This window comes from Apodemus sylvaticus, chromosome 4, assembly GCF_947179515.1.
Source record: "Apodemus sylvaticus chromosome 4, mApoSyl1.1, whole genome shotgun sequence".
In the NCBI taxonomy this organism is placed as follows: Eukaryota; Metazoa; Chordata; class Mammalia; order Rodentia; family Muridae; genus Apodemus; species Apodemus sylvaticus.
Window position 1 is genome coordinate 72,070,726 of NC_067475.1, and position 20,394 is coordinate 72,091,119.

General features: G+C 41.2%; 1 protein-coding gene and 1 non-coding gene across 2 annotated transcripts; one reads left to right on the top strand and one right to left on the bottom strand.

Moving 5' to 3' along the window:
- The first annotated feature begins 4,544 nt into the window (after positions 1 to 4,544).
- LOC127683836 (U6 spliceosomal RNA) lies at positions 4,545 to 4,648 on the top strand. The gene has a single exon (XR_007977636.1). It is a non-coding gene; the product is annotated as a U6 spliceosomal RNA (small nuclear RNA).
- A 3,615-nt stretch (positions 4,649 to 8,263) lies between these two features.
- On the bottom strand, positions 8,264 to 8,560 carry LOC127682263 (late cornified envelope protein 3D-like). Its single transcript, XM_052178638.1, has one exon. It carries the CDS (start codon positions 8,558 to 8,560, stop codon positions 8,264 to 8,266), a length of 297 nt encoding a protein of 98 aa, XP_052034598.1.
- Positions 8,561 to 20,394: the final 11,834 nt, after the last annotated feature.

A 20,394-nucleotide genomic window follows, 5' to 3' on the forward strand; every position in this document is an offset into this window, starting at 1 on the left:
CTGTTTTCTAAGCCAAGATATCTATGAAATAAACAGTAACAAAAAGGCACAGATCCATTAGAGTATACTGTTCTCAGGACTATCAGATAGATCAGCAGGCCTCCCTAGTAAATACACTCAGACCAAGGAGCTTTACAAAGGCAAAGGATAATTGATCTCTATGACCTGCAACATTGTCTTCCATTTTGCCTTGATTGCAGCAGGGGATTTGGATACTTCTCAATAGCTCTCTGTTGTACTGTAGCAAATACAGGTAATGGGAAAATGATGCTTGGAGTAACCTTTGGTGTGATGTAAACATCTCAGCAGAGTGAAGGCAGTGCTGAGAGCCAGGACTCTGGTGTGTCACAGGTCCTGATGTTCCCACAGAGGCTCCTGTCTTTGTTCTCCGTGTTTTTGGCCCCTGGCAGGTACTCATCCTACTATCTCCATATTAGACACCTCTGTTTCTTTCATCCCAGTCAAATCCAGCTTGTCATCTTTACACATTCTTAGCTGAGGCCCTGTCCCTAGTTAGGTACTCACCAGATACAGCAAAGGCAGGAGAAGAAGGCTGTGCTGAAGAGGCTGTGGCTGAATGGTCCAGGGCAGCAGCCCTTTTATCATTGGCAAGGGTGTGATACACAGCCCAAGCATGCTGCTGCTTTCACAATAGGGAACTGACAGAGCCAGGACCATCCATTCATCATCTTTCTGTGTTCCTACTACAATTATCACCAGTAGGGAACCAGGAAATTTCCATGTCTCTCTATTTGGCTTCTCACTCAATAAGGGGAAGAGGTGAGGGTGTTCTTCGGCCACATTTACCATATAAACACAAGCTGTGTGCCTGTGTCGTCTCTGGGAAGCCATAACATGGGTTATTATGGTGTCCTCTCTTCTTGGGTAGATTATGATCTATTAGGAATGAAGTGAAAATATTTATATACACAGCTGTAAATACAGAATCATGTATCACACGGCAAATGCTGTATGCTATGTGCTATGTCATCAGGCTTTAGTGCATGTTCTTTGGTTTGAATCTTGCTTCACCTTATATGTAATCCAGAATATCCTGCCATATCTAGTTGTATCCAGTGACTATACTCTTGAACTCCAGTGATGAGACGTGTAGGTAAAAAATGTCAAAGTAGATCCAAGTCCTTGTCTAGATGCTATAAATCCCAAGGAAGAACTCATGGAACTCAGAAATCTCATCATAGGGTTTATGGTGAAGAGGGAGGTTGAGTCGAGTTGATGGTTGTTGGCTGAGAACAACTCAATAGAATTTATAATATATGAGACTGATCTACTTAAATAGATTGCAGCCTTTCCTCAAGTTTACTCTTTGTTACTGACAGTTTTAATGAAAATTAAAACTACCAAAAAACATGTCCAATAGTTCTGGAGAGACAGCTCATCAGGTAGGAGCACTTGTAGCACTTGCTGAGGACCTAGGTTTAGTTCCCAGCACCCACATGGATATTTACAATTGTTTGCAACTCCAGCTCCAGGAGATTCAGTGCTTTCTCTGACCTCAATGGCACAAAACATATATATAGCACACAGGCATACACTCAGACACCTACACATAAAACATTTTTGTGTGGTTGGCAGAAGAATGCCTTGTCAGGCATCAGTGGGAGGAGTGGTCCTTGGTCAAGTGAAGGCTCAATAGATGTCCTAACAAAGGGAAATCGAGGTGGGGGAGGTGGGAGTGGGTTGGGTGGAGGGGCATATACTTGGAGGCAGGGGTGGGAGGAGGGGTTGGGGATTTTCGGGGAGGGGGGAAACCTGGAAAACTTTTAGCATTTGAAATGTAAATGAAGATTATATTCAATAAAAAAAAGCACAAAAAAAACAAGATCAAAATTTAATAACTTGTTTAAATTATATTTTAATTTATGTAATAGGTTTGCATTTTAGGACAGAGAAAAGTGTTTCTGGATTGTTCTGACTGGTTGCAACCCTTTATAAAATATAGAGGGCTATATGTGAGATGCCATAAATGTAATATTTTTCCATAATCTTATTTTACTGTGACAGAGACTCAATGACTGCAGACTATTAGAAAAAAATATTACTTAATAGAATCTCTCTCTCTCTCTCTCTCTCTCTCTCTCTCTCTCTCTCTCTCTCTCTCTCTCTGTCTGTCTCTGTCTCTCTCTCTTTCCTTCTCTCTTTCTCTCCCACCCATCTGTCTTCCATTTCTCCCATTTGAAGTCCTCTACTTTGGGACGAAGGTCAATAGAGCCATGTGCAGTAATACGCATCCTTATTAAAGGAATGAGAAGCTCATTATGCTAATCAGAGAGTGAGGGACCCCCACCCACCATTTCTCTCTCAATGGCCATTTCACTACAAGAAGCATGTAAGTGTTGAAGAGACATACATGCAGGCCAAACACTCATTTGTATAAAATAAAAGTTCCAAAAGTTTTAAAAAGCTTTTTCTAAAATACTGATCAATGTGGAGATGAAATTACCTGGGTAACACTTTCATCATCTTGCTTTGTAGAGATGTTCCTGTTGTTTTAATATTCTTTCTATGTCCCAGTACTTGACATTTGGGATATGTATTATTTTTCTCTTTTCTAGAGAGACAAAGGCCAGGGAATAAGAAACAAAGACAGGAGATAGAGGATAAAGGGAAAAGGGACAAGAGAAATGGGGAAGAAATATTTGTCCTGAGAAGGGGTTGTGGGGTAATGAGTAAGAACTACCACTGGATAGAAAGGAGAGAGATATGGTTTATAGGCAAATAAAAGTTTATAAAGGTAAAATGAAAAATTCAGTGTTAGGATGAGGTATTTACTTTTGATTGGGCAGCTCAATTAGGGAAGCCAAAAAGGGTTTTGATTAATTATTCTTCAAACTTTGATAGTTAGACCATGGGAGTCAGCCTTGGGAGGAGGAAGTGGTCAATTAAGTGAATGGTGGCTAGTTTTAAAAATGTAGTCTAATGGGTATTAGCAAGGCAAAATGAATGAGGGAGAAGGGCAGGCCAGTCAGTAGCTGGGTTGGCTGGTAGCTTGGGTTGGCTACAATCCCCTCAGAATGTATAATAATGTCCAGATTTCTTTAGGGAAACATTCTTTGTTGGCATTATTCATCAGATTTGTACTAAATAAGATGTGTGTATATATATATATATATATTTAGAAATTAACACTGGGAAGAACTGTGTCTCTAAACTCCCTATTACTCCTCAAACAACCAGTTTTCATGAACTTCTGTGAGGGACTGAAATCTAATCACTCTCCTGGAGCTAACCTCCATGATATGTGCTCCTGTTATTTGTGCCTGTCGCTAGAGGGCAATGATACTCAGAAACAGTTTAAATGTCTATGCGGCCAATGTCCAGTGTGGGCGTGTACAGAAACAAATGGACAAACAAACCAAGTTAAGACAATCAACATTCTCTTCATGCATTATTTCTTAGCTCTTTCTGAGACCCAAACTCAGGAATTAAACACACAAGGGTCCAAGAAACTCTTGAAATTTCCAAGATTCACAAAACCCCTCTCCAAGATTTACATAGGTAGTAATGATTGCTGGGAATGAGACTTTACAGGCACTGGAGCTGCCTGCAAGTCACAGGATAAAGTCAAGGAGCTGTAGGGATACAGCTTTCATGAACTATACCTATGCTGGGTGAACATTGTGATGGCCAAGCTGCCCTTTAGGCCCAATAAATATTAGTTTGCAAAGCTGAACTCTGGGAGAATCATTACATTGATCTGCTATTGGTGTGCATATCTAAAGTAAGGATGCTTTTTGTTTTTCTTTTTTCCCCCTAATGAATCACATGGAAGGCAGAGAAAGAGCCAGCGTTGTAGAATGGGATTTCCTGTGTACTGCCCTCTAGTTCACAGACATAATCTCCCTTGGTACTAGTCTGCAGTCAGTCAGGAGATGGCTGCTTTCTCTCATTACTACTGCTGCCTCCCTCCCCTAAAACACTTACCTTCAACTCCTCCAACTCCTCACATGTTTGCAATACCCAGCGACCCAAGGACTTGTGCCTGGAGCTGGCAGTAGGACACTTTAGTGACTGACGCTCAGCCCCCCAGAGTATCTACATGAACATCTTGGGGAAAGATTCAGGAGTCAGAGTCCAGGACTACAGACCTAATCATCAGATCCTCTGTTTCTTGTTCCCAGACTCAAGATCTTTTGGAAGCAGGGAAAGGAGAAAGAGGCATAAAGTTCCCTGAGAAGTGCTCTAAAGCCTTCCAAGTCCTTGCTTCTTAACCCCACTGAGAGCTTCTTCCTTCCTGCTCTCCTTCCCTTTCTTTTAAAACTATTTTTTCTGGTTTATTTTCTTTACTTTTCTATGTATACTAAAGTTTTGGTTGTACATATGTGTCTGTGTACATCTGTGTACATTGTACATGGAGGCAAAAAGGAGATGTCAACCCACTGGAACTGCATCTACAGATAATTGTAATTCAGCATGTGCACGCTGGAAATTAATCCTGGACCATCTGGAAGAGCAGCTAGCACTCTTACACTGTTGTGCCTTCTTTCTGGCCCCGATTTTCTTTAGTTATTCAAAAATAATGTTTGTTTTTAGTAGCAAATATGCTAAAATTAGAATGATACACAGACGATTAGCATAGTTCCTGTGCAAGGATGACATGAAAATTCATGTAGTTTTATATGAAACAGAAATCAGACTGATACAAATGTACATATAACTGTGATAGACATTTAACCTATGACGTGATGAACACATCTAACCACAAATGTATATGGCACAGTTCTGGGTGAATAACTTCTGGTGTAACAGGGCAGACAGTCAGTTAATCAAGTGACTGCATCGAATGACAAGCTCACAGTTGAACACCTGAGGAGTAATCAGGTTTAGTCAAGAGTTCACAGGTATCAGTATTTTGCTGCCCTATGTGTTGGGATGTCATCATTTAATGTCACCTGGGAGTGCCTGAGATGAGGTCAGCAGCTTGTCAGAGATGACAGTGTTGGGAATGCAGAAGGAACAGTGGGATGAGAAACTCCACCCACCAAAGAGGGGGAGGATAGTCTGTTCTGGGACACTGAGAGTAGTGCATGAAACGCAGATAGAGCTCACTTCTGAGAGCAAAATTTTATGCATAGTAAAAGCGGAAGAATACTCTCAGTAAAAATGCTCATTCAGGAGCCCAGCATTTGCCCTTTACATCCTGATCTCTATGGGTAAGACTTCCTTAAGGAATGGGTGTTCCGGGAGAGACACGGCCACTGTGTGGCAAAAGCACAGCTTAGTTCAGATGTCAGATCAAGACCTAATCAACAGCTCCTCAACAACTTGTGAGTCTGCTACTTTGCATATCTCTAAGCTTCAGACCTAGGTCATACAAGGAGCTAACTCATTTGGGTTGGGATACAGAGAGGGAATCAGCTGATTAATAGCAAATAAATGTAGCAGTGATTTTGTGTACAGGTGACAGTGGTGATGACATAATGTAGTGACACCATGCAAGGTGCATTTAAATTCGCTTTGTCAAATTTTCCTCTTAACATTAGAGATACATTTCCTTCTGATCCTGAACCAGACACATGGAACATGAATTACAGCCACTAATCCACACAGTGGTTCTCTTTTCCACTTTTTGGTGGTTCTGAGTGTTCACTGGTTCTGGGTTCATGCCTCTTGTTCCACAGGGCAGCACACTATAGACATGGTGGCAGCTCCCAGCCCACCTTTCCGTGCTGACTTGGATTCAGTGATAATTTATCAATAACAGCATTCTGGGCCAGAATGAAGGGGTACCCCCACAGTTTTTCCAGTAGTGAGTCATGAGCATCTTGTGGTCATAGATTTAATCATGGCAGCTGAGGGTCCCATTTTAGGGAGTTGGGTTCTTCTAGAGAGTGGATCCCAAAAGAACCTGTCCAGGAATGTCTCATGTCATTCTTTGGGAACTATTTTCTTCATTATATTATAAAGATAAAAAAAAAACCTGAGTCCTTGGATCTTGGAATGAAAATAATCAGGTATTTTCCAGTCTTGGTTTTTAAATTAGAAAAATCTCTATAATTTTATGGGTTTTGTGAACTGTTCTTTTACAGTAATAATTTTTAGAGTCTGGCAGGTGCATGAGACTAGTGACAGAACCAACATTCTAGGTTCCAAATGTGAGAGCCAGATTATTAAAAGGGGAGTTTAAGTTATATATTAAGGTATTAGTTCTCAATATAAAAATTTAAAGATAAGAGAATTGAACTTGACAGAGGCTAAATAAAAGATCATTGTTTCTGCAGAGATTTTGAAAAATTTCAAGGGAGGGTCAGGTGCCAAGTGACTAAGAGCAGGGATTTATGAGCTGTAAATCCTGTGTTTTGGGACAAAGCAGTTTCTCCATTGTAAGATATGTAGCCTTTCAGAGAAATGACCTTACAGGTTATTTACAAAATTGAGTCTTTATCTCTTAGGAGTTTCTCACATGAGAAGCTCTAGGGAACTATTGATCAGACACTTAAATAAATCCCTAATATGACCTGCATTTTTCTGTTCCCCTCCCACTTGTTCTAACTGCCTGGTATTCACACCTGTCATGTTCTCCTTTTCTAAATCCTCAGCTCCCTCTGTCCTCTGGACTTACTCTGTTTTAACTTAATTTCCTCAACTGACCTCTCCGCTAGAGTTTGTTGTGTGTCTTACTTCCTGTACCATTGTTCCCACTTATCTACTGATTTGGAAGTTTTTACTCCTTCTGTTACTGGTGTCTTGTAATGGATATTTCTTGCTATAGGTGCTAGCCTGTGACTTGTAAGATGCTTAGGGATATCCCTTGCTTCTCCCCACAAAAGTGAGCAACAACATAAGTACAAAATTATCTTAATTAAAAATTTGTATTTGCATACAAATATTTATTTTTAATTATGTCAAAATCAACAAACTCTAGTTCTCTGTCCTCCTCTCCATGACACCTGCTCTTCCTCTCACCGCTCTCCTTTCTTTTCCACCGTCACGTTGTGTCTCCTTTTGTTGCCCTTATTTCCTACCAGGTCTTGTTCTTATTTCATGATTTCGATCTAGTTTCATAGGCTAAACCAACCACACTCATTTCTTTCAAAAACATACACACAAACATGAAATATATCTTCATATGTGGGAGAGGTAGAGTTTGTCTTTCTGTGTCTGGGTGACATTACTTCTTATGATATATTATAGATCCATTTATTTTCTTGCAGATTTCACAATTTCAATCTTCTTTACAGGTAAGTAAAATTCCACTGTGAAACACATTACACTTTTTAATTATCCACTCTTCTGTTGATGGGCATCTATGCTGGCTCCATTTCCTTGCTCTGTGAATGGGTAATAAACAAGGATGTGTAACTATCTCTGTGGTTGGATAATATTTCTTCTATGTATGTGTCCAGAAGCAGTATCGCTAAGTTACATTCTGATTCTGTTTTTGATTGTTGAAGAACTTAAACTCTGGCCTGTACAGTGGCTACATAATATTTCCTTTTTATTTCCATCACTTTTACTCTTCTCCACAACATTATATTGTCATTTATTTTCTTCATCTGAGCCATAATGACTTAGGTGAGATGGAACCTAATGGTGGATTTAACTTGCATTTTCCTCACCTGAAGCCCATTTTTTTTTTACAGCCAAAATTGCCTACGGGTATTTCTAGACACCCCTCAGAAAGCCGTGACATCCCTACTTAAAAGAATGGCTACTCTATTTGAACACTTACCTAACTGCAAAGTCAGTGTTTTCTAATTAGATGCTAGAAATCACTCATCAAAGCAGACAGTAGCTCCTCACAGTAAGCTTAGGTTTCCACCATGAGGTGAATACACACTTCACATGTTGCATGCTATACCATTCCTTGTTAGGGACTCCAGTCCTGTCCATTTCCTCCTCTGCTGTTTAAAATCAAGTGAAGATTAATATTTCTGATAGACCTCTAAACTTTTTCTGGTGTAGAGCTATGATTTCTTTCTTTTCTTTTTCTTTTTAATTCTCTGGATGTGTATAGTGCTGGAAATAAGAGTTAGAGAGGAGGGGCACATACCTGTAGCCTGAGGAGGGACAGGGAACAATGACAGTGACACACCAGTGTATAGGAATAGAAACTTTATTCTTGTCCAGAATCAGGGTTGGGCACTGACATTCCACAGGAAGGATGGGAACAAGGGCCCTGGACATCAGACAGGCAGAGAAGGGCTTCTGGGATCAGACAAGACAAGACAGGTTGGGCTTTCCTTGACACCTGGGATGCTTGTTTCCTCCAGAGTCTCTTACGCCAGCATCATGCTCCAGGTTAGCAGCAGCCCCCAGAGCTGTGGCCACAGCCTGAGCCCCCAGACTGCTGACCACTGCCACGGTCACAGGAACTGGAGCTCCTGCGCCTGCATCTGTGGGACCTGCGCCTGTGGTGGCTCAGGCAGCAGCCTCCCTCAGAGCTGGGGACACTGCAGCCCCCAGAGCTTGTAGCACAGCAGGAAGATGTTGCAGGCAGACACTGTGCTGTGCTCTTTGGGGGACATTTTGGGGAGCACTTTGGGGAGGGGCACTTGGGAGGAGGCTGGCACTGCTTCTGGCTCTGCTGGCAGGACATCTTGGCAGGAACTTGACCTAGAAGAGTACAATAGAAACATTATAGAGAAGCTTCTGGTGAATGTCTACTGACAGTCTGTCAAATACACCCCTCCTATTAACTATCTGTTTTCAAAGCCAAGATCTCTATGAAATAAACAGCAACCTGGAAGTAGACATCTGAATATAGTATTCTCAAGACTATCAGACCAGCATGCATCCCTAGTAAATGCACTCAGAATACTGAACTTTAAAAAGGCAAAGGGTAACTGATCTCCATGACCTGCAAGACATTGTCTTTTAGCCCTGTTTTTAGTAAGGGACAGTGATACTTCTAAGTAGCTCTCTGCTAAATAGTAGCAAATAAAGGTAAAGTGATAATTATCCTATGGAGAATCCTCTGGGTTGATGTATACCTCTCAGGAGAGTGCACGCAGACCTGAGAGCTAGGATTCTGGTGTGTCACAGGTCCTGATGCACCCACAGAGGCTCCTCTCAGTCTTTTCCTCCCCGTCTCTCCCTGGCTTGTCCTCTTCTTGCTGTCTCCAACTAGACACCTCTGTTTCTTTCACCCCAATCAAATCCAGTTTCTAATTTCCATACTCTCTTAGCTGAGGCCCTGTCTCTAGTTAGGTACTCACCAGATACAGCAAAGGCAGGAGACGAAGGCTGCGCTGAAGAGGCTGTGCTGAATGGTGCAGGGCAGCAGCCCTTTTATCCTTGACAGGTGTGTGATGCACAGCCCAAGCATGCTGCTGCTTTCATAACAGAGGAGGTGACAGAGCCAGGACCATCCATTCATCATCTTTCTGTGTTCCTACTACAATTACCATCAGTAGGGAACCAGTACATTTTGGTCTCTCTGTTTGACTTCTCACTCAGGTCTGCCTAGTAACAAGAAGATATGAGACTGTTTTTCTGTCATCTTTACCATATTTACTCTGTTTATATTCTTAAATACAAGCTCTCTGCGCTAGTCTTGTCTGTGTAGTCATAAGATGGGTTACTATGGTATGTTTTCTACTTGGGTGGATTATGACCTATTAGGAAAGAAATGAAAGTATGAATACACACAGTTGTAAATATAGAGCCATATATCATATGCTGTAATCTACCTACATGCTATGTCATCAGGCTTTAGTGCATGGTCCGTGGTGTGAACCTTGCTTCACCTTACATGTAATCCAGAGTATCCTGCCCTATCTGGATATAGACAATGGTTATATTTTTGAACTTCAAAGATAAGAAGTGTAGGTAAAAAATGTCAAAGTAGATCCAAGACCTTGTTGAGATGATAGCAATCCCCAAGAAGATCTCATTGAACTCAGAAATCTCATCATAGGGTTTCTGGTGAAGAGGGAGGTTGAGTCAAGTTGACAGTTGTTTGTTGACAACAATTTAGTTTAACTTATATGAGACTGATCTACTTAAATCACCTTGCAAGTTATCCCTGAGTTTACCATTTGTTACCTATTGTTTTAATGAACAACAACAAAAAGCTACCAAAAGAATCTGACCAATGGGACTGTAGAATTGGCTCATTACTTATCAGTACTTGTTGCTCTTGCTGAAGACCTAGATTTGATTCCTAGTACCCACATGGATATTGAGAACTGCTTGCAATCCATCTCCAGAAGATTCGATGCCTCCTCCGACCTCTTGGACATGAAACATATATGTGGCACATAGGTATACATGGAGACACGACCCCACAAAACAAAGTAAAAAAATGCACAGAAAAGACCATGATCAAAATTTTTTTTTGACTAATACAGGTACAGTTTTATTATCTGTCAAATTACAGAACTGGACCATTTTTTTTAACAGTCTTTTTTTTTTTTTTTTTTTTTTTCTGAGTCAAGGCCTCGGTGTTTCATAAATATCATTACAATTTTATTCATCGGCCTATGTTTTTTTTTTTGTCTTTTTTTTTGTCTTTTTTTTATTTGATATAATTTATTTACATTTCCAATGATTTCCCCTTTTATAGCCCCCCACTCCCCGAAAGTCCCGCAAGCCCCCTTCTCTTCCCCTGTCCTCCCACCCACCCCCTCCCACTTCCCCGTTCTGGTTTTGCCCTAGACTGTTTCAGTGAGTCTTTCCAGAACCAGGGGCCACTCCTCCTTTCTTCTTGTACCTCATTTGATGTGTGGATTATGTTTTGGGTATTCCAGTTTTCTAGGTTAATATCCACTTATTAGTGAGTGCATACCATGATTCACCTTTTGAGTCTGGGTTACCTCACTTAGTATGATATTCTCTAGCTCCATCCATTTGCCTAAGAATTTCATGAATTCATTGTTTCTAATGGCTGAATAGTACTCCATTGTGTAGATATACCACATTTTTTGCATCCACTCTTCTGTTGAGGGATACCTGGGTTCTTTCCAGCATCTGGCAATTACAAATAGGGCTGCTATGAACATAGTAGAACATGTATCCTTATTACATGGTGGGGAGTATTCTGGGTATATGCCCAGGAGTGGTATAGCAGGATCTTCTGGGAGTGAGGTGCCCAGTTTTCAGAGGAACCGCCAGACTGATTTCCAGAGTGGTTGTACCAATTTGCAACCCCACCAGCAGTGGAGGAGTGTTCCTCTTTCTCCACACCCTCTCCAACACCTGCTGTCTCCTGAATTTTTAATCTTAGCCATTCTGACTGGTGTAAGATGAAATCTTAGGGTTGTTTTGATTTGCATTTCCCTAATGACTAATGAAGTTGAGCATTTTTTAAGATGCTTCTCCGCCATCCGAAGTTCTTCAGGTGAAAATTCTTTGTTTAACTCTGTACCCCATTTTTTAATAGGGTTGTTTGGTTTTCTGGAGTCTAACTTCTTGAGTTCTTTATATATATTGGATATTAGCCCTCTATCTGATGTAGGATTGGTGAAGATCTTTTCCCAATTTGTTGGTTGCCGATTTGTCCTCTTGATGGTGTCCTTTGCCTTACAAAAACTTTGTAATTTTATGAGGTCCCATTTGTCAATTCTTGCTCTTAGAGCATACGCTATTGGTGTTCTGTTCAGAAACTTTCTCCCTGTACCGATGTCCTCAAGGGTCTTCCCCAGTTTCTTTTCTATTAGCTTCAGAGTGTCTGGCTTTATGTGGAGGTCCTTGATCCATTTCGATTTGAGCTTAGTACAAGGAGACAAGGATGGATCAATTCGCATTCTTCTGCATGCTGACCTCCAGTTGAACCAGCACCATTTGTTGAAAAGGCTATCTTTTTTCCATTGGATGTTTTCAGCCCCTTTGTCGAGGATCAAGTGGCCATAGGTGTGTGGGTTCATTTCTGGATCTTCAATCCTGTTCCATTGATCCTCCTGCCTGTCACTGTACCAATACCATGCAGTTTTTAACACTATTGCTCTGTAGTATGGCTTGAGGTCAGGGATACTGATTCCCCCAGATTTTCTTTTGTTGCTGAGAATAGTTTTAGCTATCCTGGGTTTTTTGTTGTTCCAGATGAATTTGATAATTGCTCTTTCTAACTTTGTGAAGAATTGAGTTGGGATTTTGATGGGTATTGCATTGAATCTGTATAGTGCTTTAGGCAGAATGGCCATTTTAACTATATTGATTCTACCAATCCATGAGCATGGGAGGTTTTCCCATTTTTTGAGGTCTTCTTCCATTTCCTTCTTCAGAGTCTTGAAGTTCTTGTCATACAGATCTTTCACATGTTTGGTAAGAGTCACCCCAAGATACTTTATACTGTTTGAGGCTATTGTGAAGGGGGTCATTTCCCTAATTTCTTTCTCAGCCTGCTTATCCTTTGAGTATAGGAAGGCCACTTATTTGCTTGAGTTGATTTTATAACCTGCCACTTTACTGAAGTAGTTTATCAGCTGTAGGAGCTCTCTAGTGGAGTTCTTTGGGTCACTTAGGTAGACGATCATGTCGTCTGCAAATAATGATAGTTTGACTTCTTCCTTTCCAATTTGTATCCCTTTGACCTCCTTATGTTGTCGAATTGCCCGAGCTAGTACCTCAAGTACAATATTGAAAAGATAAGGAGAAAGGGGGCAGCCTTGTCTGGTCCCTGATTTCAGTGGGATTGCTTCAAGTTTCTCTCTATTTAGTTTGATGCTGGCTACCGGTTTGCTGTATATTGCTTTTACTATGTTTAGGTATGGGCCTTGAATTCCTGTTCTCTCCAAGACTTTAAGCATGAAAGGATGCTGAATTTTGTCAAATGCTTTTTCAGCATCCAATGAAATGACCATGTGGTTTGGTTCTTTGAGTTTGTTTATGTAGTGGATTGTATTGATGGATTTCCGTATATTGAACCAACCCTGCATTCTCGGGATAAAGCCTACTTGATCATGGTGGATGATCGTTTTGATGTGTTCTTGGATTCGGTTGGCAAGAATTTTATTGAGTATTTTTGCATTGATGTTCATAAGGGAAATTGGTCTGAAGTTCTCTTTCTTTGTTGGATCTTTTTGTGGCTTTGGTATCAGCGTAATTGTGGCTTCGTAGAAGGAATTGGGTAGTGTTCCTTCTGTTTCTATTTTGTGGAATAGTTTGAAGAGTATTGGTGTTAACTCTTCTTTGAAGGTCTGGTAGAATTCTGCACTGAAGCCATCTGGTCCTGTGCTTTTTTTGGTTGGAAGACTTTCTATGACTCCTTCTATTTCTTTAGGCATTATGGGACTGTTTAGATGGTCTAGTTGGTCCTGATTTAATTTTGGTATTTGGTATCTGTCAAGGAAATTGTCCATTTCCTCCAGATTCTCCAGTTGTGTTGAGTACAGGCTCTTGTAGTAGGATCTGATGATTTTTTGGATTTCCTCAGTTTCCGTTGTTATATCTCACTTTTCATTTCTAAGTTTGTTAATTTGGATACTTTCTCTCTGCCCTTTGGTCAGTCTGGCTAAGGGTTTATCTATCTTGTTGATTTTCTCAAAGAACCAGCTCCTGGTTTTGTTAATTTTTTGTATGGTTCTCTTTGTTTCTACTTGATTGATTTCGGCCCTGAGTTTGATGATTTCCTGCCTTCTACTCCTCCTGGGCGAAATAGCTTCTTTTTGTTCTAGGACTTTCAGGTGTGTCATTAAGTTGGTAATGTATGCTCTCTCCATTTTCTTTTTGGAGGCACTCAGGGCTATGAGTTTTCCTCTTAGCACTGCTTTCATTGTGTCCCATAGATTTGGGTATGTTGTGTTTTCATTTTCATTGTGTTCTAAAAAGTCTTTAATTTCTTTCTTTATTTCTTCCTTGACCAAGGTATCATTGAGTAGAGTATTGTTCAGTTTCCACGTGTATGTGGGTTTTCTGTTGTTTCTGTTGCTATTGAAGACCACTTTTAGTCCATAGTGATCAGATAGGAGGCATGGGATTAGTTCTATCTTCTTATATTTGTTGAGGTCTCTCTTGTGATCAATTATATGGTCGATTTTGGAGAAGGTACCATGAGGTGCTGAGAAAAAGGTATATCCTTTTGTTTTAGGATAGAATGTTCTATATATGTCTGTTAAATCTAATTGGTCCAAAGCTTCAATTAGTTTCATTGTGTCCCTGTTTAGTTTTTGTTTTCCTGATCAGTCCATTGAGGAAAGTGCAGTGTTGAAGTCACCCACAATTATTGTGTTAGGTGCAATGTGTGCTTTTAGTTTTAATAAAGTTTCTTTTACGAAAGAGGGTGCCCTTGCATTTGGGGCATAGATGTTCAGGATTGACAGTTCTTCTTTTTGTATTTTTCCTTTGACCAGCAAGAAGTGTCCCTCAGGGTCTCTTTTGATGACTTTGGGTTGAAAGTCAATTTTATCTGATATTAAAATGGCTACTCCAGCTTGTTTCCTGAGACCATTTGCTTGTAAAATTGTCTTCCAGCCTTTTACTCTAAGGCAGTGTTTGTCTTTGACCCTGAGGTGTGTTTCCTGTAAGCAGCAAAATGTAGGGTCCTGTTTACATATCCAGTCAGTTAGTCTGTGTCTTTTTATTGGGGCATTAAGTCCATTGATGTTAAGAGATATTAAGGAATAGTGATTCTTACTTCCTATCATTTTTGACGTTATTTTTTAAATTTGAATGCTTAACTTCTTTTGGGTTTGATGAAAGGTTACTATCTTGCTTTTTCCAGGGTGAAGTTTCCCTCCTTGTATTGGTGTTGTCCTCCTATTATCCTTTTTAGGGCCGGGTTTGTGGATAGATATTGGGTAAACTTGGTTTTGTCATGAAATATCTTAGTTTCTCCATCTATGGTGATTGAGAGTTTTGCTGGATATAGTAGTTTTGGTTGGCATTTGTGTTCTCTTAGAGTCTGCATGAGATCTGCCCAGGACCTTCTAGCCTTCATAGTCTCAGGTGAAAAGTCTGCTGTGATTCTGATAGGTCTTCCTTTATATGTTACTTGGCCTTTTTCTCTTACTGCCTTTAATATTCTTTCTTTGTTTAGAACATTTGGTGTTTTGATTATTATGTGACGGGAAGTATTTCTGTTCTGGTCCAGTCTGTTTGGAGTTCTGTAGGCTTCTTGTATATTCATGGGCATTTCTTTCTTTAGGTTAGGGAAGTTTTCTTCCATAATTTTATTGAAGATGTTTGCTGGCCCTTTAAGTTGTAAATCTTCACTCTCATCTATGCCTATAATCCTTAGGTTTGGTCTTCTCATTGTGTCCTGGATTTCCTGGATATTTTGGGTTACAAGCTTTTTGCATTTTGCATTTTCTTTAACTGTTGAGTCCATGGTTTCTATGGAATCTTCAGCATCTGAGATTCTTTCTTCTATCTCTTGTATTCTGTTGTTGATATTTGCATCTCTGTCCCCTGATTTCTTCCCAAGGCTTTCTATCTCCAAAGTTGTCTCCCTTTGAGTTTTCTTAGTTGTTTCTACTTCTGATTTTAGATCCTGGATGGTTTTGCTTAGCTCCTTCTCTTGCTTGTTTGTGCTTTCCTGTAATTCTTTAAGAGATTTTTGTGTTTCGTCTTTCATGACCTCAGCCTGTTGACCAAAGTTCTCCTGTATTTCTTTAAGAGATTTTTGTGTTTCGTCTTTTATGACCTCAGCCTGTTGACCAAAGTTCTCCTGTATTTCTTTAAGTGTTTTTTGCATTTCCTCCTTGTTGGCTTTTGTATTCTCCTGGATTTCTTTCAATGATTTTTGTGTTTCCCTTGCAAGGGCTTCTAACTTTTGATCCATTTTCTCCTGAATTTCTTTAAGTGTGTCCTTCATGTGTTCCTGTACCAGCATCATGACCAGTGATTTTAAATCCAAATCTTGTTTTACTGGTGTGATGGGGTATCCAGGACATGTTGGTAGAGGAGAATTGGGTTCAGATGTTGCCATATTGCCTTGATTTCTGTTAGTGACGTTCCTGCGTTTGCCTTTTGCCATCTAGTTCTCACTGGTGTTAGTTTGTCTTGTCAGTGCTGGACTCACCAGTGCAAGCTGCCCCTTCCCAGTTGGCCTCTGGTGCACAGCTTACCTCCTGCACTGCTTGTAGACAGGGTGCTGCTGCCCAGGCTGTTCAGATCCCAAAGCAGGCACCCAAAGGCTCCCGCTGGGGTCCGCTGGATTCACTGGAGCACACTGACTTCTCCCAGCTGGCCGCCTGGAAACCCAGCTAGCCACTTGCAGGACTTGGAGATGCCGCCCAGGCTGATCTGGGCAGCAGAACTCCCAACCGGGTTGGTGCACACAAGGCTAGCCTAGCTGCTCAGGCCCTGAGTCTAGGCAAAAGCCTGGCAGGCCAATGTCGGTGCAAAGTTCCCCTCAGCTGTGGGTGTTAATTGGGTGTGTCTGGTGGCTAGGATGGTGGCGTGCGCGAGTTCCCTGAGAGTGCTGGGAGAGTCTGCTGGGCTAACAACCTCCTTGCTGGGTCAGCACACAGATGGCCCAACGAGCAGCCCAGGGCCTGACCGTCTGAGACCCCTGCTATGTCCGCCTTGGGCTATGCCTGTTAGCTGGTTTGGTTTTGCCTGCTAGTCTCTCTGGCTTCCCGTAGGCAAAATGGCGGCGGTGTGCGCTGGCCCTGGCAAACAAGCTCCTGGCTGGGTCGGCACACAGATGGCCCACCGAGCAGCCCAGGACCTGGGGGCAGTCCAGGGTCTGACCGTCTGAGACCCCTGCTATGTCCGCCTCGGGCTATGCCTGTTAGCCGGTTTGGTTTTGCCTGCTAGGTCTCTCTGGCTTCCCGTAGGCAAAATGGTGGTGGTACGCAAACAGCCCCGATAAACAACCTCCTGGCTGGGTCGGCACACAGATGGCCCACCGAGCAGTCCTGGGCCTGGGGGCAGTCCAGGGCCTGACCGTCTGAGACCCCTGCTATGTCCACCTTGGGCTATGCCTGTTAGCTGGTTTGGTTTTGCCTGCTAGGTCTCTCTGGCTTCCCGTAGGCAAAATGGCGGAGGCGCGCGCCATCCCAGGCAAACAAGCTCCTGGCTGGGTCGGCACACAGATGGCTCGCCGAGCAGCCCAGGACCTGGGGGCAGTCCAGGGCCTGACCGTCTGAGACCCCTGCTATGTCCGCTTCGGGCTATGCCTGTTAGCCGGTTTGGTTTTGCCTGCTAGGTCTCCCTGGCTTCCCTTAGGCAAAATGGCGGTGGTGCGCGCGCCGGCCCGGGAGGAAAAAAACCTCCTGGCCGGGTTTGTACCCCGGTGGCCCCCTCCCGATCAGCCCAGGGCCTGGGTGCAGGCCAACGCCCGTCGGGCTTAGACCCCCGCGATGTTGGTCTCGGGTTATATTTGCGTACCTCAGTCTGATTTCTCTGGCGACCGAGAACCAATATGGAGCCCTCGTAACTGACTGGCGGGAGGCAGAGTTCTGATGTGGCTTCTCCCATGATCAAAATTTAATAACCTGTTTAAATTATATTTTAGTTTATGAAACATGTTTGTATTTTTGGACAAAAACAAGTGTTCCTGAGTTCTTTATATAGTTGTAAACCTTTATAAAATCTAGATTGTTATATGATACCCTAGCTGTAATATTTTCCCACTATTTTATTCTCCTGTGACAATCAGAGACTAAATGACTGCTTGATGTTAGAGAAGAAAATATTTCTTAATAGGATCTCTCTCTCTCTCTCTCTCTCTCTCTCTCTCTCTCTCTCTCTCTCACACACACACACACACACACACACACACACATTTGAAGTTCTCTTCTTTGACACTAATGTCATTAGCTTTTTCTTCAGAGATATGTGCAGCAATATTTAACTTTATTAAAGGAAAGAGCAGCTCAGTGTGATAATTGGAGACTGAGGAACCCCCATTCACCATTTCTCTCTTAATGGACATTTCACTGGCATTGCTTGATGCCCATAAACATTATCCTGCCTGAAGAAGGTGCTCACAACAAAGGGTAATTGGTATCTACCTGGCCTACCACTGACATGCAGTGGATGGATGTAGAATGGGCAATACATGGCTTCTCATTCCCTTGATTTGCTGATTGTGCCAGGCCTTGGGAAATACACCATTAGAAGAAGGGCATATTTTAGTTAGCAGCTACTTTCAGGAATTTCTGGGCTATGTACAAGACCTATCTGCTTTCTAGTCTAAGATCCTGGTGTGAGAGAACCTTCTATCATCTTCTGTAGGATACTGTTTAGCCTGTGTTCCTGTTGTAGAATGGGTATTTGATTTCTTTCAAACTCATGTGGAAACTCTAACCCCTAATTTTATAGTATTAGGAGAGTAAATCCACCAAGTGTCTTAAATCCATCCTTGAAAGACAAAGTTTGCCTTCAAAGACGCTCTGAGTTAAATATAAATACAACTTGTGCTATTTTGAATTGCATTGAGTATAATATTAGTTAATTTATTTTGTTAACTAATCCAATGAGAGAGATACCTATCATTCAGTTGAAGAAACTGAGGTTCAATAAGGTTAAACGGGCTACTAAAGGCTACATGCTGACATTGTATTCTAATCTAAATTAAAATGCACTTTTCTCTGAGAAAAAAAAGAGTAAATTCTAGGAGAACATTTGAATTATAAGAATGTGTGAGAAATACATCTTAGCTGCTCTGAGGTCATTTGTCACAGGAGCCCGAGAGAGCTAAGGTTTCCCCAGTTTCTGTACGTGACTGTCTTGAGGACCTCCCACCCCTTTTCTTGAAGACCTCCAGCTTTCTAGATTTTGTACATGCTCTCCTTAAAGAAGATCCTTTCATGAAAGCTGTTGTTTTCTTTGCATTTTAAGTTAAACACACTTGACAGAGAATACATCATGAGCGAGGCAGCATGGATTGCATTAAATACATCTGGGAACCAAGGACAGGCACCATTTTTGTAAAGGTGGGTAGAATCTTAAGTTATTGGGAACTACACTTGATAAGTATCCTCTGTCATGTTTTGGCAAGTTTCACATCAAACCCTTCAGAAAGTCTCAGCCAAGAATCTTCTCATGAAATACAAGCCATCTTCTGTTTGTACTTTCAGATGCTTCATTCCAACCTGTCTATGGGGTCTTTTATGCTGGAGAAGAAACTGTCCTTCCCTGGAAAAGCAAAGGATATGAGAACTGCATTGCAGGGTTCCAAATGGGACAAGTGCCATTTCAGAGGGAATTGGTATCTTGTAATCCATAGAAGGCAACAGCCAGTCTAGAAGGATGAGCTAGGAGGAGTTCTGGACTTACTAATGTCCACACGTGCTATGATAGAGGCCTGCAGCCTTTCAGGTTTACCTCCTTAGTTGATTCTGTTCAGATCATATTCCTTCTAAGTCAGTGGTGACTCCTTCCTCCCAACTGAGCAGAACTACTTGCCAATTCAAGCATAATGACACTGATTTGAGTCACACTTAGGTAAACCTGGAGGAGAGATGCGCAATACATACCATGACTGTCATTACAGGTCAGAAAATCCATCTCTGTAAGGTGTGTAGTTTGGTAGACATAGGATATTCAAAGGGTACAATTATTGTCACTACTTTTTTTTTTAAACATTTCTATTACTATCAGAACAAAATCTATAATCACTATAACATTCATTCCCAGTTCCCTCTTAACCCTCAAAACAGTGTGTAATTGAAGTAATTCAAGAAGAATAGCCTCATGTTCTGGTCTTATTTTTAAAACCTCAAGAAATCATTTAATAAAAATTCTTCCTGAAAGGTGAGCTAGCGAGATAGTTTAGTGGTTAAGATCTCTGTCTGCTCTTTCTGAAGATGTGGTTTTATTTCCAGCACCTATGTGGTGCCTCTCTCAATAGCCTGTAAATAGTGTTACATCATATAGGACACCCATGACACCTCTTCTGGCCTCTGTGGGTACTAAGCAGGTAAATGGTGAAGAGACACATGCAGACCAAATACCCACAAACATAAAATAAAAATTAAAATAAGTTTTAAAAAGCTGTTTCTAAAAAGCTGATCTATATGGAGACAAAGTTACCTGTATAATACTTTCATTGTCTTACTTTATAGAGTTTTTCTTGTGGTTTTAATATTCATTCTATGTCCTATTAGTTGATATTTGGGCTATATATAATGTTTTGCTCTTCTAGATAATATAGAATACCATATTTCTTTTTTTTTTAATTCTTGAACTTTGTTTACTTTTCTTTCTTAAGTGTCTTAAAATGAAGTTAGGTTGTTGGTCTGATAGTTGCCTCCTTTTCAATATATTAGTTGTAAGGATTAGTATTGTTCAAGACAACACAAGAGAAAGATCTCAGGACAAAGGAGATTTATGTGTCCCAGAAGGACAAAGGTCTGGATAGAAAGGAAAGAGATGTGGTCCATAGGCTAATGGAAGTTTATAAAAGTAAAAGGAGAAAACCAGTGTTAGGATGAGGTATTCAATTTTGACTAAACATCTTAATGAAGGCTGCCAAAAGGGGTTCTTTGATTGCTGCTTTTCAAACTGTGATAACTGGACCTTGGTAGTTTGTCATAGGAGGAG